Source organism: Diospyros lotus, chromosome 9 (assembly GCF_014633365.1).
Source record: "Diospyros lotus cultivar Yz01 chromosome 9, ASM1463336v1, whole genome shotgun sequence".
Lineage (NCBI taxonomy): Eukaryota > Viridiplantae > Streptophyta > Magnoliopsida > Ericales > Ebenaceae > Diospyros > Diospyros lotus.
Genome location: NC_068346.1, coordinates 436,559 through 463,082, shown reverse-complemented (window position 1 = coordinate 463,082; position 26,524 = coordinate 436,559). Strand labels below are relative to the sequence as shown.

The 26,524-nt window shown below is 37.9% G+C and overlaps 3 protein-coding genes across 4 annotated transcripts in view; all 3 read right to left on the bottom strand.

The window, feature by feature from the left end:
• Nucleotides 1–26,524, bottom strand: part of LOC127809613 (probable disease resistance protein At5g66900) — a 79,128-nt gene that overhangs the window by 151 nt on the left and 52,453 nt on the right. The window lies entirely within an intron of this gene.
• Nucleotides 1–26,524, bottom strand: part of LOC127809971 (probable disease resistance protein At5g66900) — a 54,000-nt gene that overhangs the window by 1,255 nt on the left and 26,221 nt on the right. The window lies entirely within an intron of this gene.
• On the bottom strand, nucleotides 5–11,432 carry LOC127809615 (uncharacterized). Its single transcript, XM_052348550.1, has 2 exons — nucleotides 823–11,432; nucleotides 5–790 (listed from the first exon to the last, which is right to left on the bottom strand). Exon 1 carries the CDS (start codon nucleotides 7,358–7,360, stop codon nucleotides 6,254–6,256), a length of 1,107 nt encoding a protein of 368 aa, XP_052204510.1. The 5' UTR covers nucleotides 7,361–11,432; the 3' UTR covers nucleotides 5–790; nucleotides 823–6,253.

The window sequence follows — 26,524 nt, the reverse complement described above, 5'->3', positions numbered from 1 at the left end:
TGAATCGGAATAAAGTGGGTTAGAGATGGAGAAAACTAATTTATATGCATACAGTAATAGTAAATTACTAATACTACAAATAGTCCATTAATGAGAAGAAATAAGAAGACAAAGCATTTAGGCATGCATTTGAAGGCAACGACACCAATAAGCCTTTAATCCCACTAGGTTGGATCACCTACATGAATTTTATACCTCAAGCCCTCTCTATTTGTGGCATCCACTGTAAGCCATCATATTCTCTGTCATGTTTAAGGATTACCCATTAAATTTCCTTTGGTTTTTCTCTCCCCCTTTTACTGCAAATTTCCTCCATTCACCTTACAAGTAAATCTATCAATTTTCTTCTTACAAACCCAAGCCATCTTAATTGCATCTTCTTCATCTCATCTTCAACGAGTTTCACTCAAACCTTATTAAATATGATCTCAATTATTACTTTTATTTTTTCTTGTATAACCATACATCTATTATAACATTTTCATCTCATTAAATACTTAATTTCCCAACATGTCGGGCCGTACAACAAAGAACTTCTATGAGTACATCCTTTATAACATCCATCAAAGCACTTCTTGCTGGAAGTCTGGGAGTGCATTCATCCCAAAGGCAAAGAGATAAGCGATCAATGTAGATTGTTGGCGCAATTGAACTGTAATTAGAAAAGCCTCGCTATCTCCTCCACAAAGTCTAACATGTCTTTGCTTGATAATACATAACCTCAATAACCCATATATAAGCAATCCAAACTCCTTTTTCTTAACATCTGCCACAAGACTCTTTTTAGAAACTTTGTCAGGTTTTTTATAAATATATAAGTACCATATGCAAATCTTTTTTGTTTCTCTTGCCATTAGACACCTTCATAAGTAGATAGCTTGCCGCCTTGTCCTATCAACAATAAAACCAAATTGGTTTCCAAAACCCTTGGTTTCTCTTCTTAACATTTTGTCAATTGTCCTTTCTCAAAGTTCTATGGTGTGGCTAACTAGCTTGATCCCCAAATAATTTTCACAATTTTGAACATTTCCTTTATTCTTATAAATAGACGTTGAAGCATTTGGTTTCCATTCATCTAACATTCTTTTCAATTTAAAGATCATAGTAAATAATTTCATTAGTCAATCGTCATTTTTGATTTGTTTCTATCCTTTTGTGGCAATATTATTCGGTCCAACTGCTTTACTATGTTTAGGGAAGATGCAATTTCTATCTTTTTACAGCTATTAAGATCCCCCAACATAACAATTGTTTCTCCACCTTCATTGAATAGCTTTCAAGAAAGACTCCTTTCACTTCTCCTTGATCACTTCTCATTTACTAGTATTCTTTGATTTTCATTTTTTATGCATTTCACTTGGCTCAGATTCCTTATTTTCTCCACTTTCCTTATTTTTCTCTCTTACTTTAGCTATACCTCATATATGTATATAATTCTCATCTTTCGTGTCAAGTCATTGGGACAAATTTTCAAAAACTTTTGATTTTGCTTTACCCACTATCTTTTTTGCATCCTTTTTCGACAAAATATACCTTTTGACTTTCTTCATTACGGCAAGTATGTGAAGTCTTGTAGCAAGCTCTCTTGGTTTTTGGTTTACAGCTTTTGCCTTGGACTCTTCCAGAATTGCTTTTGTTGTATTTCAAATAGTAGTAGCCACCTCAATCCACATCTGGTTAACATTTCCTTCTATAGTCCAATCTCTTTTACCACATGTTTTCCTTGAAAATGGTTTGTTTCCACCTTTCAAATCCCATCATTTCATTCTTGAGCTTTGTTATATATCATTCATCCTCTATTTTTTGATATGGATGTCAAATGCCATAAGCCTGTATTGAGTAGTTAAGTATTCTCTCAATATAACTTTCTGATCCTTACAACATAAGCAGTGTTATCGTTTAACAAAAAGGTAGCCTATTCAGGAGTTGATAAGTCATTGTTATATGTGACCAAGAATTCATCCTGCTTCATGACTTCTTGAACATATTCTATGATGAGCTCATATATCATGACAAAATCCAAAATAGGCAATGAATTTCTTTGTCCAAATCCATAACCTCTATGTAAATGTTTGTACTCATTCACTTCTCTATCTACATGACCATTTAAGTCACCTTTGATAATGAACTTCTCTCCTCTAGGTATTCTTTGTACCAACCCCTCTAAATCCTTCAAAAAAAATTTCTTTATCTTTTCTTCTAACCCAACTTATGGTGCATGTGTACTAACAATGTTTATAACCTTTTCTCCTAGAACAATTTTAGCTATAATAATCATGTCTCCTATTATCTTCACATTAATTACCCATCATCTAAACCCATAATAACACCAACTTCATGCCTTACACAGTCCTTCCTAGAGTACCAAAGTTTTTATCCAGACAATATTAATATTTTAGCCTTCTCTCCAACCCATCTCATCTCTTGGAAGCACAAAATTATCAAATCTTGTTCCCACCACTTCCATCCATTTTGCTGTCAAAGCTCCGACATTTCATGATCTAATCCATAATCTATGTTCTTGAACTAACTTCTTTAGCCACATTCATCCATTATACTGCAACAACCCTTGCAGATTTAACACTACATCTGGGCATCGATGCAACAACCCTAGTTCACAGTTACACTACACTTTAGCAATACAAACATAGCTAAAAAGATTACTTACCAATGATTTTATCATCTGTTCATGTCAAGTCCCTAGAGTTGGGCTTGGACAATTATGGAATTCTGGACATAGAATATAATAGGAAGAGAGAGAGACAAGAGAGGGAGAGAGGCAAAATATTATTTCTGTTATTCCATGCCCTTCTCCTATCACTTTAGGTTACATATATAGCCTCTCATTAACTGTCTAACTGTTATAATAACCGAGTATTACAACAACATAAAACTGACTATTACAATAATTACCATCTAACTAACTGTTACAAATATAACGAACTAATAAATATAATTATTATAACTGTAATTTATTGATATTCCCTTCCTATCCCTAAAATCGTGACAATTCCCCCTCTCCTTAAGAGAGTTCTTATCTCCAAGAACTTGCAACTATTGACCCTGTTCTTCATCCAATTCCAATCAGTGCTCCTTCATTTTCTTCCTTTGTACCTCCCATGTTGAGTAACTGTTTTTGACATCGGTGGCCAGGGCTGAATTTGGCGCCACACTTATAACATGATCCTAACTTCCCTCACTGCTCCATAGTACTTGATTTAGCTACAATAGGGTTAGGGAAATCCTTAGAATGCATGTTCACTTGATCCCCTTCCAAAGGTTGATAGAATGAAGGCTGAATTTCTATTGCCATTGTGTATTTATTGTAGATTGCTTCCAACGTGAGCTCCTGCAATCTTGCCTTCTCAGTCGCTTGCCTCACGGATATCAACATCATCATCTTCACCATTTATCTAAGTTCCTCCCTCAACTTGCTAATGAAACTAGACACCAAATATTGTTCTATCAATCCCAGTTACACAGTATACACAATAGATCTCAATTCTTCAAACTTCACTCGGTACTCCACCACCGTTGCTTCAATTTACTAAATTCCTCAATCACATCAGCCATGCTTCTTTCACCAAATCCCTTACATATAACCCTTACGCAAATTCTGCCCAACTTCCCTGATTTCCTTCATCTTGGATCCAGCCTTGATACCAAGAATCGACTAGATTGTTCAAGTAAGCAGCAGCCATATTGATTTTCTACTCTTCTGGGATCCTATAGAACTGAAAAATTCTTTCACGTCTCTGTTAGGACTCCCATTAAACAAACTTATCAGAAGAGAAAGGAGGGGAAAGGGGTGGGGGACCACAGGGGGCAACCAAGTAAAATGACCCAAGGCTAAAAAAGGCACAAGTTAGTTAGAAGAGAATAATCTAGCATGTGGCTGGAATAAGTGGGAGGAGTAGGTATATAAGGGAGGAAAGAAAGGGAGAGAAGGGTGGAAAAATTCTGTTGGAGAAGTCGTGGGAGAGAGAGGCCCTCTCGAATAAGCCTATTTTGTTTTCTTTCATTGTTTTCGCTACATCCATTGTTGAAGCTACTATAATTGAGCAATTCCTACTGTTTTTGAGTTAAAATTAAATCAATTGAGAAAGAGTTCTATCAGTCTCCTTGTCCACCACCTTGGTTTCATCTCCTCAAACATTGGGATCTCCAATCTTGGCATCGAAGGATGAGTATGAGTCAAAGGCTGGATATTCCTCACCTGTGTCTCTTGATTCGTAGGCTAGTCCTCTACTTCAAGAACCCCCCAGCATTCTTGGACAATTACCCTAGTGTGGCAAGATCGAATCAAAGGTCTGCATGGGCAAAAATTCCGGCAACAACCGGAATAGGGGCAGGGAGGATAGCATGTAGTTAATCCTCTGCCCTTGCTGCTCCATCGTTTCTTAGCACCTCTCAATTGCTTCTTGGTGTTTATCTGACCCTTCACACAGCTTCCCTTAATTCCACCATGTCCTCCCTACTTTGGGTCATCGCTTCCTAGGCTTGTGACAACCCATGCTCCAAAGTGATGTGCCCAAAATAAAAAAGAAATACTAGCACCCCTTGTTTGATAAGAAAATTCACCACAAAAAAGAAAATACTAGTTTCGATTCGCAGTGATAAGAATCAAGTAAATTCGCCACTAAACAAATGAATTGTTTAGATAAGAATTAGGATAAAAATGTTCTCTGCACTTATTTCATAAAAATGTTCATGCCAAAACATTACAAGATCACACATATAAATACTAGTCTTAAAGACAAACCTAATAATTAAAGACAGACAACATCATTGTCTCTTTTGACAAAAGAGGTCTAATGATGATAAAAGACAAACCAAAAGCATAAAGTAAAACATCATCATGCCACTTTTGACAAAGCGAATCATAATTGCCTCTTTTGATAAAATGGGGCTAATGATGATAAAAGACAAACCAAAAACATAAAGAAAAATATCATCATGCCACTTTTGACAAATGGAGTCGTGATGATAAAACACAATGATACAAACAAGACAAAACACTCTCAAACATAAAGGAAAAATAAAGGGTGACATCATTCATAACATCAATTATGAGACTTGGGCTTGTTGGAAAGACTTGGGCCTGGCAAATGAGCTAATTGCTTGGACTTGATCATGGAGTGCCTAGGTTGCATTCTGGTTCTGAGCTTCCAAGCAAACAAGCAATGTGATTAATTTGGGTTTTAACTCCTTCACTTTGAATTCTAACTCTTCCAAATGGGCTGGAGTCTTCCCAATGAATAAATCAAGTCCCGTTTGAAATTCTTTAGCCCTTGAACGAGTAATTGATCTAAGACTTACATGCTCTTGGACAACCCTTGCCTTCGCTTCTTTACTGTTCACATCACAAAGTCTCCATCTGCCCTTCCAATTGCTTCAATCTGGTACCTTCTGCCATCACAATTCACCACTGTTGTCAGTGTACTTCTCTAATCACCAACACAGCCTTCACCAATCACTTCAAAGCCTACCCTTCACTGAGAGACTGCTTGCCGATCACCCCACAACTAGTTAACCTGACTCTGATACAACAATGTCAAGTCCCTAGAGTTGGGCTAGGACAATTATGGAATTCTAGACATAGAATAGAATAGGCAAAAGATTATTTATGTTATTCCATGCTCATATAGTCTCTCCTTAACTGTCTAACTGTTACGATAACTGACTATATAACTACCATATAACTAACTGTTACAAATGTAACTAACTAATAAATATAATTATCACAACTATAATTTATTATTACAAGTGTAATTTATTAATATTTCCTTCATACCCCTAAGATCGTGACAGTTCAAAATCCATAATATTCAATCTAATGAGTTTTATGCCAACTATTTGACTACTTAATGCAGATCTCTTTCTTTATTTAGGCTTGAGACTAGCTGTAAACAGGAGAAAAACATTCAACACTAGAAGTTTTTGTTGAATCAGAGAACTTGAGAGAGAGAAACCCTAGTTGGAGGAAATAAATTCCTCCCTCAAACATATAGATTATACATCTATTTATACTAATACTAAATAAGTCATAACATAAGCATAACATAAATATAAATTTCATTCTCCCCCTCAAGCTGGAACATATATTATATGTTTCAAGCTTGTTACAAATGTAATTTATCCGAGGGCACGTGGAGATATTGCTGTAGATGACGACCGCTTTGGGTAGGCTGCAAACGAGTAACAAAGGTAGCTGACGATTGGAGGTTGCAGAGGTGATGACTAGAGGTAGATCTTAGCGACAGCAACAATGATGGCAGATTGGCGATGCAACGACAACGCGAGATCTATGCGATGCACAAGATTCGGAAAAGAGGCCACGAGATCTGAGAGATGCACTGGAAGGAGAAACATGCACGAGATCTGAAGAACGATGGCCGGATTTGAGTGATTGACGGCCGAATTTGAAGGATTGACAATCAGATCTGAAGGATTGACAGATCTGGCGAGGGATCGGAGAGACAGATCCGACAAGAGACTGGCAAGATAATGATGAGGAAAATCCAGCGAGATCTGAAACGGCAGATCGACGGCGGCAGCAGTTACCTGGGAAACTCAACAGCAGCTCGCAATCATCGACAACAGAAGAGAAGGTGGCGACAGTGAGCAAGAGCCACAGTGAGGGCCGAAAGAAGACAACGATGGAGCTAGCATCGAACGTCGGCGATGTGGAGAAGTAACGGTGGCTAACAATGGCGATCGGATCTAAGCAAGGCACGGGTAGATCTAGGCGAGGCACGACCGGATCTAAGCGATGGTGGCCGGATCTGAAGGTTGCGATAGTTGAAGGCAGATCCAAGGCCGCGAATTGCAGGTAACGACAAATTCGAGGCTGGGAGCCGCTGAATCTGGGTGAGTTAGGGCCGTCGATCGAGAAGGCAAAGGTGACCAAACGACGAAGATGACCAGAGCACAGTGGTCGATGTAGATGAAAGGCTGATCTGAGGCCATCGACCAGGAAGAAGATGAACCAAGAAGAAGAAGAAGATCTGGTGACGACGACAACTGAGATCTGAGAAGGTGTGGTTGTATCTAAGGTCGCAGAAGACAAATGATCGCGAGAGGCCAGCCGACGGCGGAAGGCGATGGCAGTGAAGTGGTTGCCGCTGAAAACCCATTGGAGGTCGGCGATGACAGTAGTGACAAAAGGCAACAGCAGAAGATGCGGAAGCAAGTGGCAGCAGCAGAAGTCGCAAACGCAAGTGACGATGAATGGCGGTAGCTGCAGATCTGGTGGCCAAAGAGGGTGACGTGAGACGACAAATGACAGCAACTGGAGGCGATGACCGTGGTTGGTGGTGGCAATGGCTGCAGCTGCAGCTGGTGACGCGAGAGATGGCATAGCTGGTGGAACAGTCGGGAGATGTTGCTGGAGATGGAAGAGACAACTAGGGCTTGTATGGTGGCTCTGATTCCATGTTGAATCAAAGAACTTGAGAGAGAAACCATAGTTGGAGGAAATAAATTCCTCCCTCAAACATATAGATTACACACCTATTTATACTAATACTAATTAGATAATGACATAAGCATGACATAAATATAAATCTCACAATGTTGAAAGGATTCCTCATTGTATAGCAAGAACCACAAATAGCAGTAGGTTAAGTATACCACCATTCCAAGGTCCTAGGTACTTAACATCTTTTCTACTTCAATTCCTTTCTCTAAGATACTTCAACATTTTTGTTTGAAAATTTACAAAAATGAGCAAGGCTACTCGCATTTGCTTGAATGGATGCGAGTAAAGAAGCTAGTCCAAAATCAAAACCAAAATCAAATTCAAAGTCAAAGCCAAAATCAAAATCATAGATTAAGGATTGGGTCATGGAACATAGAAACATTAACAGGCAAAGCTATGGAAGTGGTAGATGTCATGATTAGGAGAAAGATTAATATTATGTGTCTTCAAGAGACGAGATTGGTAGGGAAAAAAGCAAAAACTTTATCAGAAACTGGATATAAAATATGGTATATAGGAAATAATCGAAGGAAAAATGGAGTGGAGATTATTATGGATAAAAACTTAGTAGATGAGGTAGTGGATGTAAAGAGAATAGGGGATAGGATTATTATGGAAAAGGTTGGTGATTATGAATATCTTTAGTACATATGCACCACAAGCAGAGTTAGGTGAGGAGATAAAAACAAAATTCTGGGAAGACCTAGAGGGACTCATACAAATGATACCAAGAGAAGATAAAGTGACTATAGGATGTGACTTAAATGGTCACGTGGGTAGAGATGGAAACAGCTATAAAGATGTACATAGAGGGTATGGATTCAAGGAAATTAATAATGAGGGTAAGTCTATTTTAGATTTTGTTATGACATATGAGCTCATCATAACTAATATTAGGTTCAAAAAACGAGACGAACACTTAATCATATATAAAAATGGCACATCGAGCACCCAAATGGACAGGGGAGAAGCAATTAATCTTCAAGGAAAAATTAAGGGGTATAAGGGAATGGAATGGAGATGGACAGGAAAACCAAATGTGGAGGGAAATAGCTACTGCCCTGAGAAGCACAGCAAATGTAGTCTTTGGAGAGACAAATGGTAGAATCTCAAACCTTAAGGAGTCTTGGTGGTAGAATGAAGAGATATAATTGAAAATTAGAAATAAAAAAACTTGCTATAAGGCTGTATATTAGTGTAGCAATGAAGAAAACCTAAAAAATTATAAATAAGCGAAAAAGGCAGCAAAAAAAGCTGTTAGTGAAGCAAGGTCAAAAGCATATGAGAATCTATATAAACGACTTGATATAAAAGATGAAGAAAGGGATATATATAATTAGCTAAAGCAAGAGAAAGAAAAACAAAAGATCTAAACCAAGTGAAAAGCATAAAAGATGAAAACCAAAATATATTAGTGAATGAGAGAGTGATTAAGGAGAGATGGAATGAGTATTTCACAAAATTATTCAATGATGGCGGGGATACAAGAGTTAGGTTGGGACATCTTAATAACTCCAAAGGGAACGTGAGTTATACATTTCACCAACATATAAGTTTAAAAGAAATAAGGCAAGCATTAAAAAAGATGAAAAATCATAAGGCGGTGGGATCGGATAATATACCAATAGAAGCATGGAAATGCATGGGAGAAGAGGGCACCTCTTGGCTAACGAAATTATTTAACGCGATCCTTAAATCAAAAAATATGTCAAATGAGTGGAGGAAGAGTAGTTTGGTTCCTATATACAAGAACAAAGGAAATGTTTAAAACTGTGAAAATTATAAAGGAATTAAGTTCATGAGTCATACCACGAAACTCTGAGAGAGAGTAATAGAGTAGAGGCTCAAAAAATAAACAGACGTCTCGGAAAATCAATTTGGTTTCATGCCTGGTAGGTCAACAATGGAAGCTATATATCTACTTAGGCACCTAATAGAAAGGTATTGGGATCATCAGAAGGACCTACATATGGTGTTTATAGATCTAAAAAATGCCTATGATAGGGTCCCTAGAAAAGTATTATGGAGGGTTTTAGAGAAGAAAGGATATACAAACCCTTAAGAACATGTATCATGGTGCAGAAACAAAGGTCAGAATATGCGGAGGGGATACTGAAACGTTTAAAATTACAATGGGACTACATTAAGGTTATGCACTAAGTCCATACTTATTTGCTTTAGTAATGGATGAACTCATTAAACACATTCAAACAGAAGTGTCATGGTGTATGCTATTTGCAGATGACATAGTGTTGGTGGATGAAACAAAAGAAAGAGTGAACACTAAGCTTGAGTTGTGGAAAAACAATTTAGAATCTAAGGGATTTAAATTAAGTAGAAGGAAAACAGAATATATGAAATATAAATTTAGTAAGAATGCAAGAGTGGAGGATGTTATAATAAAATTGGAAGACTAAATCATACAAAGAAAATACCATTTTCGATATTTTGGATCAGTGATTCAAAAAGATGGAGAAATTCACGAGAATGTCATGCATAGAATTAAGGCAAGTTGGCTAAAATAGAGAAATGCATCAAGGGTGTTATGTGATGGTAAAATCCCATTAAAACTGAAAGAAAAATTCTATAGGACAGCTATAAGACCAGTTTTGTTGTATGGCTCAAAATGTTGGGCAGTTAAATACCAGCATGAGCAAAAGACGAGCGTAACGGAGATGAAGATGCTAAGATAGATGTGCGGCCATACAAGAAAAGATAAAATTATAAATGAGGTTATTTGTAATAAGGTATGAGTAGTGCCAATCGAGGAGAAGATGAGAGAGACTAGACTAAGATGGTTTGATCATGTGAGAAGAAGACCAAGAGACGCTCCTGTGAGGAGAGTTGATAAAATTGAACAATTAGTCAAAAAAAGAGATAGAGGCAGACCCAAGAAGACTTTGATAGAGACATTAAAGTTTGTGTTGGCAGATGGATTTATTAGTTGATTTATTTCATTAATGTTTTTGAGTTGTTATAATCTAGTAGGAGTCCTAATTTATAGGAGAGTAATCAACTCCTATACATTAGGAGAATTGTTAGGAGGTTGAATAGTCTTAGAATTATTCAAGGATTAGGAGTGTGTGCTATAAGTAAGATTGTATTCATTAGTTTTTGAGATATGAAAGATTAATTCTTATTCTTTCACATGGTATCAAAACCAGTTGTCTAGGGTTTTATTTTTTACCTTGTTTGGCCTTCATCGTTGTTTGGCCTTCAGCAGCCCAGCCATAGCCGCCTCTTCCCATCATTGCTGATCGGTTGCCGTGCGCCGCCCAGTGCTATCACGTCTCCTGCCACATTTTTCTCCTCTCTCTGTTTCCATCTTCAGCCTTGATTGCTATGCCGTTCTCTTCCACTGCCACCAGATCTGAAGCAGCAACTGCTGCCTCCAGCAATCCTATCTTCAGCCTTGATTTTTTGCTTCTTTGTTCATGCACTCGGCCTTAATTGCCGCCCCTATCTTCAGCCTGGATCGTTGCAAGTTGTCTCTAGCAAAGGAATGGCAGAAAACTCAAATTCCAGCAAGAACGGTGGAGAAGCAGCCACTGAAAATTATGTAGCAGGTGTTAGTTCGAATGCTGGTACCGGTTTTGGGGCAGGAGTAAGTGAGCTTCCTGGAATGCTACTACCCTATCGATTGAATGGTAAAAACTACCTCCAATGGGCGCAGCTGGTTCAAACTTTTCTTAAAGGTAGAGGAAAACTCAGCCATCTTACTTCTCTTCCTCCGGCAGCAACTGATCCCAATTTCCAGGTATGGGATATAGAGGATTCTCTTATTATGCCGTGGCTATGGAATGCCATGCAACCTGATGTAAGTAGGAATTATATGTTTCTAAGTACTGCTAGGGAAATCTGGGAAGTAGCTAAACAAACCTACTCTAAAGTGCAAGATGCATCAGTTATATATGAAGTTAAAACCAAGACAAGTAGTACTAAACAAGGGGGGATGACTGTTACGGAGTACTACAATAGCATGAATGGCTTGTGGTTAGAATTGGATCGATACCAAAAGATTAAGATGGTGTGCAGTGCTGATGCTGCAACCCTCAATAAGATCATGGAAAGGGATAGAATTGTTGAATTTTTGGCTGGCCTTAACTCAGTTTTTGATCAAGTAAGGGTGCAGATTCTTGGCCGAGAGAAATTGCCCTCACTCAATGAGGTATTTGCAATGGTAAGAAGTGAGGAAAACAGGCAGGCAGTGATGCTGCAAGGGGCATTCACTGATGGATCAGCTTTAGTGTCAAACAAAGGAGAAGGATCAAGACAAAGAGGTGGAAAATCAGGGGCACAAGGGCGGCCTAACAACAGAAAGGGACTTTGGTGTACATATTGCAAAAAACCTCGGCATACCCGAGATAATTGCTTCAAGCTCCACGGAAAGGAAGCAGTCCTAAGCAAAATGAGAGGATTCCCAAGCACAGCTACTTGGCCTAACACTCAATCTTATCTATCACACAAGGGACAAGAAGAGGATGGAACTATGGAAAAGCTGGAGGAAAATTTTAGTTCAAATCTCACTCTTCTCGATAGTGAGGAAATCAACAAACTAAAATCTTTTTTGAAGACCATACAAGATGATGGCAGCTGCTCCTTGGCTCATCAAGACTCTTCCGGTAAGCCCTCAAGTAAGTTTGCTTATTCTATAATTTTTCCAGCATCAAACACTGATAAGAATGATACTTAGATCTTGGATTCCGGAACTACAGACCATAAGACACCTAACTCCCATGTGTTTACTACCTATCAACCCCTTAAGACCACAAAACAAATCTGCATTGCTGATGGCAAAACAGTCCCTATAATTGGACATGGCAGTGTTTATCTAAGCCCAAACATAACCTTTAATCATGTTCTTCATGTGCCCCAATTATGAGCCAACCTCCTCTCTATCTCTCAACTTACAAGAAACCTACATTGCTATGCTGTTTTTTCTACTAATGTGTGAGTTTCAGGCAATGAAAACTGGGAGGAGGATTGGGGCTGCTAGGGAAACAAATGGGCTGTATTGCTTGACAAGGAAAGCAACAAGAAACCAACAACCAGTGGCCTGCTCCTCTCAAATTACAGCCAACTATCACCAAATCTGGCTGCATCACTACCAGTTGGGTCACCCACCATTTTTTTTATTGAAATCTATGTTTCCTACTTTATTTCTTTCTTTAGATCCTAGTACTCTTCATTGTGATGTATGTGTTATATCCAAACAACATCGTGTGTCTTACCCAATTAGCAATAAACTCCATTTTATTCCATTTGCATTAATTCATTCTAATGTATGGGGTCCTTGCAAAATTCCTACCTATAATGGGGCACGTTGGTTTATCTCATTTATTAATTATTGTACTCGGATGACGTGGGTTTTTTTGCTAAAAGACAAAGCAGCTATCCAAACAGTCTTACCAAGCTTCTGTAAAATGATAATGACTCAATTTGGAACTCCCATAAAGAAATTTCGAACCGACAATGCTCGAGATTATTTTAACTCTTATATGAACCACTTTTTCCTACAAGAAGGGATTGTCTGTAACATCCCGCATCGAGCGATAGGAAGGACCGGAACAACTTACCCTGATGGGCCTACACGAACTTCCCAGGGGGGTCACCCATCCCTGGATTACCCCAGGTCAAGCACGCTTAACTTGGGAGTTCTTTGCCAACATTCAGCCCAAAAGGTATCCAGCTGGTGTTGTTTCCTTTCTTACACTATCCTCGATATATACTAACTTCTCTGGGCTCTCGGGGTATTACATTGTCCATGAATCTTCCTGTGTGGATATTCCACAACAAAATGGAGTAGCTAAAAGGAAGATGAGACATCTTCTTAATGTAGCTCGAGCATTGCTTCACCATCATACCGTTCCTAAAATCTTTTGGGGGGAGGCTGTCCTTACGGCCACATTTCTTATTAACTGCATGCCTATCAAAGTTCTAAACCAACAAAGTCCTCTTTCTTGCCTCACCACTCACTTTCCTGACTCTAATTTCCACACCACTCTTCCTCTTAGAGTATTTGGGTGTGTTTCCTTCGTTCATACTTCCAAATCCTCTCGGGATAAGCTTGATCCAAGAGCTATGAAGTGTGTCTTTCTTGGATATTCCCCCACACAAAAAGGATATAAATGCTATCATCCTCCCACTCGAAAGCTCTATGTCTCTAAGGATATCACATTTGTCGAGACTACTCCATTCTTTGGCTCTACCCAAGCTGGTCACCAGGGGGAGACTTCCTATGGTGACCCGAGTGACATGTTCTTGCATCTACCATCTTCCCAATCCACTCTTCAACTTAATGTTGATCCTCATTTGGTCTCTAGTCAACCTAGTCATGCCTCTAATCTTGACCCTACAGCCAGTCCATCTCCCCAGCACTCAAACAGCCTTAACCATGGTGATGATCAGGCCAAATTTGATGAGCAAGAAGCCTGTCAGCAGCTGCAAGGAAGATACAAGGGGTCTCCCTATGTATATAAACGAAAACAGCCAAGCCTAGAAGACCAGCAAGCTCCAAACTCCTCTCCCATTCAAAGCCAGGATCACATGCAGACAATACCTCCAGCCTCTATCAACCAAATCCTTGATGATATCGACCTTCCCATAGCTCTTAGGAAGGGAGTTAGAAGCTACACCACCCAACACCCAATAGCCAATTACCTATCCTATCATCGCCTCTCCCAAAACCATAAAAGCTTCCTAACATCTCTAGATTCAATTATCATTCCAAAATCAATAACTGAGGCTCTGAAAAATCAGAATTGGAAGCTTGCTATGCTTGAGGAAAAGAGGGCTTTAAAAAGAAACCATACATGGGATATTGTGGACAGACCTAAAGGGGTTAATCCAGTGGGGTGTAGATGGATTTTTAATGTCAAGTATAAGGCCGATGGGACACTTGAAAGATATAAGGCAAGGCTAGTAGCTAAAGGCTACACTCAATCATATGGGATTGACTACCTAGAGACGTTTGCACCAGTGGCAAAGATGACCACAGTTCGTATTCTCCTATCATTGGCAGCCTCATTTAGGTGGAATCTACAATAACTAGATGTTAAAAATGCGTTTCTCCATGGAGAGTTAGAAGAGGAAGTGTTTATGGATTTACCACCAGGATTTCATGAGAGACTCAGTGGGAAGGTATGTCGACTAAATAAGGCTTTATATGGGCTCAAACAATCCCCTAGGACTTGGTTTGGGCGGTTATCTAAAGCAATGCACACTATCGGTTACAGTCAAAGCAGGGGGGACCATACCTTATTCATCAAACACTCGACAGGAGAAAAGGTCACTGTACTTCTAGTATATGTGGATGACATGATAGTAACTAGCAATAATGAAGGAGAACAAACAAAACTTAAAGAAATGCTAGCTAAGGAATTTGAAATCAAAGACCTAGGTGTGCTCAAGTATTTTTTGGGAATTGAAGTAGCTTATTCTAAGGCAGGTATTTTTCTCTCTCAAAGGAAATATGTGCTTGATTTATTGGCTGAAACAGGATTGATTGGAGAAAAAGGGGCAAAAATTCCTATTGAACCTAACTGCAAGCTATGGAACAACCCTACTAGCAAGTCTATAGACAAATGAAGGTATCAGCGACTAGTTGGAAGATTGATATACCTCTCTCACACAAGACCAGATATTGCCTTTCCTGTCAGCTTAGTAAGTCAATTCATGCACAACCCAACTAAGGAGCATATGCTAGCGGTTAGAAAAATCTTGTGTTATCTCAAGGCTACTCCAGGTAAAGGGATCCTATTCAAAGCAGGAAATAAATTGAACATTCAAGGTTTTTCAGATGCAGATTATGCAGGGTCCATGACTAATAGAAGATCTACAAGTGGCTATTGTGTATTCTTAGGAGGGAATCTGGTATCCTGGAGAAGCAAGAAGCAAAGTGTTGTGGCAAGATCAAGTGTAGAGGCAGAATTTAGAGCTATGTCCCTTGCTCTATGTGAAATTCTATGGCTACGAATTGTTCTTGATGATCTAAGAATTTCAGTCCAAGACACAGTTAAGTTGTGGTGTGATAACCAGTCAGCAATCAGTATAGCACATAATCCGATCCAACATGACCGAATTGAGCATGTTGAGATAGACAGGCACTTCATAAAAGAGAAGTTAGAAGCTGGACTCATTCACCTACCATATGTTCCATCAGAGGAACAAGTTGCTGATATATTAACAAAAGGGTTGCCAGTAAAAAGATTTGAAAATCTAATAAGCAAGCTAGGAATATGGGACATCCATTCTCCAGCTTGAATAGGAGAGTAATCAACTCCTATACATTAGGAGAATTGTTAGGAGGTTGAATAGTCTTAGAATTCTTCAAGGATTAGGAGTGTGTGTTATAAGTAAGATTGTATTCATTAGTTTTTGAGATATGAAAGATTAATTCTTATTCTTTCACAATTTGATATAAAGTGTATGGGCCTAAATGAAGATATGACAAAAGACAGAAATACATAAAAATCTAGAATTCATGTAACCAACCCCAAATAGTGGGATAAATGCTCGATATGTTGTTGTTGTTGTTGTTTAGGTGATAGGTCACAACCCTAATTCATTTTACACAATTCACACTAAAATCTTAATACAACAATTGGATTGTATTTAGACTTGGATCATGCTCATCCCCCCAACAGGATAGTAGATATTCTCCTCTCCACATGAAAATCCATCTTTGGCAATTTCTTATCATCTTGGTGACTTGGTCTGAGGAGGGACCTTATATGTCTCAGATATGCATAAAATTATTCACCCTAGCACTAAGGACATGCATGACTTAACATGAAAGACATCTCCTAAAAAATAGTATTTGTTCAGTAAGCAGAATCTAGAATACCTTGGAAATAAAAGATTCACCATACTCCGATTTGACAGTTCATGGAGGTTGGCCATGGCATTCCGATTTGACAGTTCATAGAGTTCCACCCACATATCTATAAGAGCTGCGACAGAGATTCTCTGATCCTCAGGAAAGGAAGCCAAGTCCTGGTAACAATCCTTTATCTTATACACATTATCCAAGGCATCAAAGCTGGTTTTGAGACGCTTAAGCAGTGTTTCATCAGGATGGAGAGCTGGTTTTTCCTCGGACCACTCCTTCAGTTTACACTCCCAGATCACCTCTGGTTGTTCACAGAGTGATCCGCCAAACACTTCAAGTGCCAAAGGTAAACCCCCACAGCCTCTCACAATCTGCAATTCAATGCAGGCATTCAAATCAGTTTTAGCTTAAGGCAAAGCAATAACAAAATCTGGAAATAACTAGTGTAAAATTGCATATATCTACTTACTGGTGAATTCTTAATAAAATAAAGTTTGACATCTGAGTTTAAATGGCGTAAAAGCTAATCAAAGTTCCAATCATCATCAGACTATTGAAAAAGTCCTGAATTGTTCTAAATTAAGTTTCACACTAGACTTTGAAAATGGATAATTTAGAATTCAGCAACATACATGTAGTAGCTACTTGGTAAATTTTTCAGAACAAATGGCGACTTGATGGTAAGACATCCAAGTGTAATTGCATGAGTGTGAATCATAATATAAACAATAGATGCCAACTGATATCATGCTACGCAATAAGAAACAAAACTATGGGTTGTGTAATCAAGAAAAGACAGCTGGCATATGGTTAAATCAATATTATTGTTTTTCCAGATTTTTTATTTTTTCTGAGTAATCAATATTATAGAATTTGATCAAGTATAATGGCAGATTGATTCTAAACAGTTTGGACAAGTCTTTGAGAACTTGAATAGGCTGGCTAAAGCTCAACAAATTTTTCTTACCTTGTTCACAAGATAATCTGGTATGGAGGAGTTCCCATTTGGAAAGGCAAAGCGATGGAAAAGATCCCAGGCATCTTTATGTTTTAACAATTCCAATCTATACGTAGAAGTAGAAAATACTGGAATTACCGATCTTGAAGTAACCAAAATCTGGTAATTTGGTATTCGGAATTTGAATCTCTTAATATGGTCTTCGGACCCTGGCCACACATCATCCAAGACCAACAGTATGGGATCAGATCCTTTTTCCGTCAGCATGTATTCCAATTGGTTAAAGGCATCTTCCTCAGTTGGAAAGTTGGGCACTTGACCTTCCATGTGTTGAAACAGCTTCCCAACTATAACCTCGAGGTTTGGTTCCTTCGTAAAGGGGAAGAAGAAGATATTGCTCTTGAATTTTTCTGTCGAAAGCCAATTTTGTCAAAAGCAACTTAAGGAACTCAGTAGGCTCCGCTAAAGATTTAAAAGAAGCTTATAGGTAAGAATTCAACATCTAAGTTCTTTGAGAGATCAATTTCATTCATAATCAACACATGACACCATCATGTTGTCACGAATAACACGAAAATCTGTTCCACCTAGACAAAATAATCAACCTAGTACACATAATATAAGATGAATCATGGGGATGTAACCTAGTTCGGCCATAGGGTACAGTCAAAACTTGATAACTTAAAAGGCTTCAAAATTCTTTTCAAACTTTGCTTTTTTTGTAAGAAATGATCATCAAAGCAAGCCATAAGTACGGTTACACACAAACACACACAGTGCTAGGTCACAAAATGAGCAGAATTAATGAGCTTCGCTGTGCGTTCAAACTGCGCACTCTGTTGCATTCACATTAACATCAATGCATTTACTAAAATAATTCCCGAATTATACAAGGTACCTTTACTTTCATCATCGTGGCAGAGCAATTTCGCCAAGGTAGTCTTCCCGCACCCTCCAGGAGCCGAAAGCACCACCAACTGTTCTTCGTCCTTTAGAAGCCGCGCTTTTAACGCCTGAAGTGGCTCTTCGAACCCCACAACAAAATCGGGACCTTGGGGAACCCCACACCTACCGAGAATCGTTCTTGTCCGATCCAATTTCGAGCTTATCTCGCGCAACATCACCAAACTCCTCTTGCCGTCTCTCCACATATCGCCTTGAGCTTCGATCTGAAAGAACTTCACGAGCGAATCTTGCAATTCCATCAGCTTCTGCGTATAGTAAGGCCTCATGCAAAAGTTCCACCACTGTACCTTGCGACATTTACGCACAACCTTTCGGGCTTTAATTAACCGAGAGGTGAACATTTCCGTCTTCTCTTTCGATATGTCCAGTTTTCTGCTCAGGTTCTCGATGTCTTCGATCAATGGGGCTATACGATTCAAGGTTGATTCAAAATTCTTGAGGATGGACTTGAATTTCGCGGCCCTTAGGCAGACATCCGCAACAGTTGTGACGAGTTCTTGAAACGCAACTCCAAGAGCTGCGCCGTCCATTGAAGTGTTTCCGAAACCCTAATTGAACTGACAAACTCCGTGACGGTGACGCAGGGAAGTGAGGAGGTTAGCGAGGAAATATATCGGAGTGGAGGAGTGAGTGATGCCGCGAAGTTGAGTGGATTCCTTCACGGGAACTCCAGTCCAGTCCAATAGGGTAATTAAGCATCGGATTCCTACTACTTTTGCCCAAAGGCTGAAACTTCGCAGTTGGTGCGCCCATTGACTTGACGTTGACGTTGACTGATGTAGTAAAGTAATTAGCTCGGGTTAGAACTGATACTGATAATGTATTTATTTAATCAACCTATTAACTATACAAATAACATTTATGGTAAATAAATTTAGGAAAATGCTATTAATAAATTATTGTATATATTTTAGGCTGTACAATGATATTGTACATAATGATATACTAATATCTAAAATGACTTCACCCAAGGCGGTGAAACATAATGAGTCGAGAGGTATTCATGTCATTTATGTGTATTATGTAGTTTAAAATATACATAAATGATATATAAACAGTATGACCCATAAATTTATTTTTGAAAAACAATTAATAGTAACTTATTTTATGTATGAAAAATGCTATTGGTTTATCATTATATACACCTTGATCTACATAATAATGTATCAATATTTTATACAATGATATAATAATGTCTAAAATGTCATCACCCAAGGTGGTGAGACGCGGTGAGATGGAGAATTTTTGTGTCATTTATATGCATTATGTAACTCAAAATATACATAGATAATGTATAAATAGCATGACATTTTATATATATATTTTTTTTTTATTTATGAACGGGCCATCATCGACGAGACCATTACAGTAATAGAAATGAAAGTCAGCTTAGTAAGGCAGTTTCTATTTTGATTTTTATTATATTATAAATAATTTCTTTTTATTTTAATTTTATGTTAAGAAATTATATTTATTATAACCACACTATTTATTTTATTTTATTTATTTATTAATAAATTTTAATTCTATTTATTTTATTTTATCTATAATTTTTATTACTATAAAAATTTATTATTTATTTTATAATTTAATAATAAATATTATGATATTAAATTTTAATAATATTTAATATATTTTTAAATCAATTTATTAATATTTTTTAAATACAATTATTTAACAAAATTGTTTGAAATAATTTCATAATAATAAATTAAAAATTTTATTATATTAAAATTAAAACTTCAACAATAGTCATATTCTAACGAAGTTATATTTTAATGACTATATTCCAACTTTCATATTCTAATAGTTTATAAATAAATAATCCATTTAATTAAAAAATTATAACCCACAAATCTAAAATATCAACTGACATCACCAATATTTACTAATTTCACATTAGCCACCACTCTCAACAACATCTGTACGTTCCTTTGAATGATCTATGAAAAAATTGGAAATGACAAAAATGAAAAGGTTATTATTACAATTTTAGTTAATCACTATATTCAGTTTACAAATCATAACTCTATTGCGTCATAGTGGATCCATGATGAACTATCATGTTATCAATCGCAATAGAGTTTGTAATGTCCCGCTCTTTTTAAGGGCGTTAAATAATTTAGGAATTTTGAAAATATTTTTTTTTAATATAAATCATTTCTCGATTATTCCGTTGTACCTTCCCAGCATACTAAATAAGAATTAATAAGCTAAGACAAGTAATCATCAAAATTGCGAAAGTTTGAAATCAAAACCTGATATGGTACATAATCAATTTACTTTAGTATAAGAATCCGTATCATTACATCATATCTTCATAAATCTTAACACATAAATACATGGAGACTCATTTCCTGAGATATTAACTAAACACCTCAGGTACAATCTAATGATAGCTCAATCATACATTGTCATTTCTCATCTCATCTGATACATATCCGGATCTTCCTAAACAAACAAAATACCAGATCAACCTGCTAAATCATCGGACACGTCACCTCGTGCTGCAATACCTCAATCACGTTCTTGCTTAACCTGCAAGTTTAAACTGAAACGTTGAATGTTTCAAGAGCATAACCCATTAGAAGATGAAACTTCTAGTGAGGGTCCAAAAACACATATATGGATGCATAATGCAATAACGTGAACAAACATTCACCTTAGTGTAACTTCCCTGGCCTACAAGCCTGGTACGGAATCCTAGAAAGAATCTTGGCACCTCCAGCAAAATAATCCTAACGTTATTCCATTAATTGCCTTTGGGGAATTACGGCTACACTTTTAGGGTAACATCCAATTCCCATGCACAAATATTAATATGACAATAATATCGTGCCATGCAAATATCATGACTTTTCATGTAATATGACAAAATGAATCATATCTTTCATAAATATCATGCATATATAAGCAATCATATATTTCATAAATATCATGCATAATAAATAATCATATCATATAGGATATGGCAACTCACTTTTCGAGATAAACTTGATTTTTCTCGAAAAGCGTGCATCACCTCGATATGCGTGCCAGATCTCGATTTCTGTGCCAATTCTCGAAAATTGCACTAATCATTTTTTCCTCGAGCACATAAATCATAAAAAATATATTTCATCACTAAATATCTCAATATTCTAATTTTTTTCATTTTTCCTGTATTTTCTTCTATTTTTCCTTATAAAAATCCTAATAAATACTCTCGAGACTATTTTCTCAAATTTATTTTCACAACAATTCATAATATCCAATGAACTTCAAAGGAAAATTACTGAACTTACTCAGATCTTGCATTTTCACTCAAAATGAGGCTATTTAGTGCAAAAATCGAGACATTAGAAAACCGAAATTCAAATCTTTTTGCATGGACATCGAGAATATATTTTTCTAGATTTTTGGACATTTTCCCAAAATTTTTGAAGACCACACGCGCCCTCACGCACTAGCGGGTGGTCTGCGCATGATGATCAGCGCGTGCAGGCCACGCACTAGTCATCTTCCCAAGCCATGGCACACTGGAGATTGGAGATCCCTATGCCATCTTGTAGGCCTCTTTGAGTCGATCCAGATGGCTAAGTTTGAGCCCGAAAGAAGCACCGAAGAGCCTCCGACCAGTCGCTTAAAGTCTTGGCCTAGGCAGATTGCCTCTTTCTCTGGCGAAGCTCGAAACCCTACTAAACCTCAACCAAAACTCTTAAAACTTTCCAAAATGGATCTACACCTCATGGGCAACAAAAGCCCCATGGTTTTGACTCTCAATTTATTCAAAAAGGGACTCAATTTGGAGCTTCAATTTGCTCCAGAATCGGTCACCAAGGACGCTTATTTATAGGCGAAATCAAGCATCCAAAAGCCCTTGCTCGGCCAACCCAAGGCCTTAGGAGCATTTACCTACCCTAGATTGACCTCGAGGCAGCGTCACCTGACCACAAAACCATGTTGCAGGTAAGCGACCCTCCAACCGAACTTTCAGTTGCTTTTCTGACCAACCCATTGGCCGTTGTCGGCCAAGCCCTTTACAAAAAATCCTTCCTCGACCATTCCTCGTGCAACCCCATGGTCCATTTCGACGGTGCCCGACCGGCAAGATGCGGGTTGGTTTCCCATTACTGCCATTTTTTGAGCTTTTGCACTTTTAACCCCTCAACTTTCGATTATTACCACTTTGGCCCTTTCCACTTAGCCCCTTAACTTTTCACTATTGCATTTAAGACCCTCAAGTCCTAAAACATCCATTTGACCCCCTAAAGATTCTGAAAAAATATCGTTTTGACATCTCTTTATCAATTTTAGAAAATTACACTTCAGCTCAAATCTTCGTTTTGGCCCTAAACCCTTTCGTTTCTTCTTGAAACCGTTAAAGGGTTGTTTCTTAAGAAAAATTGAAACCCCATCAAGCTTCTGTTGACTTCCTGGAAGTCGCCTTCAATGATTCGATTTTGCAATCTAAATGACAGCTGCATTTTAACTGTACCAAAAATCATTCTCGATCCAATTTCTTTTGGTACCATAAATCATGTGTTGAGATGCTCATTAATGTCACATCAGTTTCCTTTGGCATCTTGGCTTCAGCGCACTCCATGCAGTCGATTTGGTTATTCATACGGTAATAAATTACTCTTATACCCTCAATTTATCTGAAATTTCACTTTTACCCCAAGATAATTTACTCTTGAGCCCTTTTGAAATTCTCAAGTATTACATTCACCCCTTCTTAAACAAATTTGTCTTCAAAATTTTCATCCGATCGTTCAGGTAACTAAGACATTGTTGGGATACTTAGATCTTATCATATGCGCAGCGGAATTAAAATTTAGTTTGTAGGTATCCCGTTTATCAGAAATTATAGTTTAACAAAATTGAAGGCAAAAACAAAAAGGTTACCTCTTAGATGAAATCCGATTTCACCGTTAGGTTTCCCACCGTATAATCCTCCAAGTATAGGATGTCGAGTCGATCCACTCGAAATCATTTCTATCCAAGAATTTCAAAGAGAATGATAAGTAAATAAATTTTTCACAAAAATTTCTAACTTACCTCTTTGGATTCAAGAACACTTCTTCAAAACTCTCTCAACCTTCAAGTGATTCAAGAAGACATCAAGTGAAGTAAATGAAGAGATGGAGAGCTTATATATACATTAAATGGGTTGGGCTTCTCAAGGCTATTTCATTTAATGTAATTGGGCCAACCCCAATCCAATAGTGTTAAATTAAATCCAATAGTGCCATTGGGCTAAGTCTAATGTGCTAGCAAAAGGCCCAACCTAATTAATGATTAAATAATTATATTCAAAATATAATTATTTAATTATTCTTATTTATCCAATAAATAAATGCACTATCATTAGTAATTATAAAATTACTAATTTATCTATTTTCTCTTTGAAAGTAATTTCTTTTGGGTGGGACTTTCTAGGTTCATAAATAAATTGGCAACAAGAATAATCAACAATTAATTCTCGTAAATCACGAGTGACATATAGTAATATGTCATGATTACCCAATTTATTGTGAAGCAGGTATTGTGAATCTTTTACTACGTTACCATGTAATACGGTTCTTTTATCATCTTATATCCCGACAAGATATGAGATCATGATCAGTAGGTCGAATATCTTAATCTCGTCATATGACCAAATCTAAAATCAAACTTAACTAATTATGACATAATCTTTATGGAACAAATTCCATTATCATATTACCTCGGCCAAGGATTTATCGTCAAGTGATTACTAGATCGCATATGATATCTTCCTCATAAATCTCGAGGTGATAGATTCCATGTTTGATGCACACATACCTCATGTATCACTGAATCAGGCACATAAATACGTACGATTATCATTGATTAGAACAACCGCATAATATCGTTGATATCCTAATCCACCAATACACAGATATCTATGTCATCTCAGGTCTAAAGACTAGTTGCAAAATCACAGCTAACATTAAATCATTGACCCGTGAGAAATAACCCATGTGATTTAATGTTAACAGTCCCGTTCAGTGAACTCGTTCTTACAATGAGCACCCACTCATCTTCCTTCTATATCTCATACAGAATGGCACGGGACTCACCAACTTTATCTTTTAGTATCTTATACTGAATAAAGAAGAAGACGATGTATTGGCCTTTACGACTTACTATTATCCATATTAGGAATTCTTCGGCCAGGAACATGTTTATAGTATAACGAATTGTGAATTATCCGTAACTCGTATTCTTAACTCTTAAGAATGGTATCCACTCCTTATTATACTAAAGAATATATGTTTTATAATTTAAATCATATTACAATTTAAATAAAAATATAAACTTGCCATTTAAATAATATTTAAAGAATTACAAGATCGAGTCCTTTTGTGTCACTAGAATTGGTCTTTAGGGCTCATATCTAACAGACATAACATAGCTTGTTACTTGAACACCTCAAATCAAATATCTATTTGATCTGTGACAAACATCTCGGTTTGCATTTCTTACATGTCTAATGCTTACAAGCATGCCGTGTTATTCACAGAATTTCCTATTGTGTCTCTTTTATAAACGACCACACATCTTCCAACATTTTAAGTTCGCATCCTTCTACCCCGAAATTTTTGAGAATGCCTTCTTGCATCTCGAAAATCATAACCCTTGGGCTGACCACAATCATCAATCATAGACAAGTACACTTGTCAACCACGCATGCCTTCTATATCTCGTTCATCAGATCCCACTAAACAACCAGGCTAACGATAAAAATAGACGATCCATTCAGCACTACACTCATAGTCAGCAGGCCAACAAGCCTCCAACATCATCTGACACTCACAACTATCCACCTAGGTCATGCGTCAGCACCTCACGGCCACACCCCGGGTGATACGAAGTAGTGCAGTCATAGTCCTCTAGGAACTCCATCCATAGTCGCTACCTTTCGTTCAGCTCCTTCTGTGAGAACCCATACCTCAGGCTCTTCGTGGTTTGTGAGCACATCAAATGTCCCATTATTTTTGTAGTGTCTCTAGAACCTTAAGAACACATACCCTAGCTGCTAGCTCCAAGTCATATATCGGGTATTTCTCTTTGTGTCTTGGTGTAATCCACACGTAATCATTCGATCTTGTTGCACTAACATGCAACCCAATCCTTTGAGCTATCACAAACTCTCACTGCACCCGGCAGATCATTCTCATTAGACTCTTGTCACGAGTCCTATTATAGACATAACTATTCCAAAGTGTCTCATCACGACCTTCTGACAACAGCTTGCCAAAACATCTTAGCATTCTATTTCAAAACTTGATTCGCAAAAATTTCATCTCAAACCCTACGTTGCTCCATGTTTCGAAATATAGGGTCAGGACTATAAATACTCGAAAAGCCCCGAACTCGACTTTCGAGTGTCCGGATAAATTTTTTTCTTCTTGTCAAAATCTCTGGAATAATAAAACCATTTTTCCATAAAAGAAAAATTCTACACTTCTTTTTTTTTTTGTTTCTCTTTCATTTCTTTTCTTTTTCTTTTTTTTCTTTTTCTTTCTCATTCTTCTTCTTCTTTTTCTTCTTCCTTCCTTCCAGTGTAGACCCTATGCTTGAACAGCCACCGACTACCGTTGCCTTCCAACGTCGCCACCACCTCCGACGCCCACCACCGCCCCCTTTACAACTGCCTCCAATGCATGCTCCGCAATCGATCGTGAGCCACATCGTGGCTTCCCCACGCCCCAGCCACCGATCACACCTCCTCCCAACCATCATCACTGGCCCAATCGGCACTTGCGTCAGCCAAATCCGATCATATCACCATCGCTGCCTGCTCCCTCACGTAGCCATCGGCTACCACCTGGCTTCCCTCGGCCGCCACCGCGACCATCGTCGCCTCTATTGCTACTGCCAAATCTGGGTTGATCCAACCCAATCGACTCGACTTGACCCGCTTTCCGTTCGACTCATCCCTGATTCGACCCATTAGATTTGACCCATATCTAATTTGCTTAGATTTAGCCAGAACCTAGATCTACCATGCTAAGAGTTTGGTCTCGTTATGGGGCCTGCTTAGTCTTAAATAGAGGATGCTCCCCATTATGCATATTTGCCCCTTACTTTCGTCGTAAGGATGGTACTACTCGTTTTGCCACCATCTGTGACGTTTTCGGTGTCAGAAATGCCCTCAACCTCCTAATTCAGCTTCTGGTAAGTGACCGATTTTGGGTTGCCGATACACTCTTCTTTGAAACTCAAGCCCGACTTCAGGATCCTGTCTATGGATGTGTATCTCACATTCTTGCCTTTCAATAGC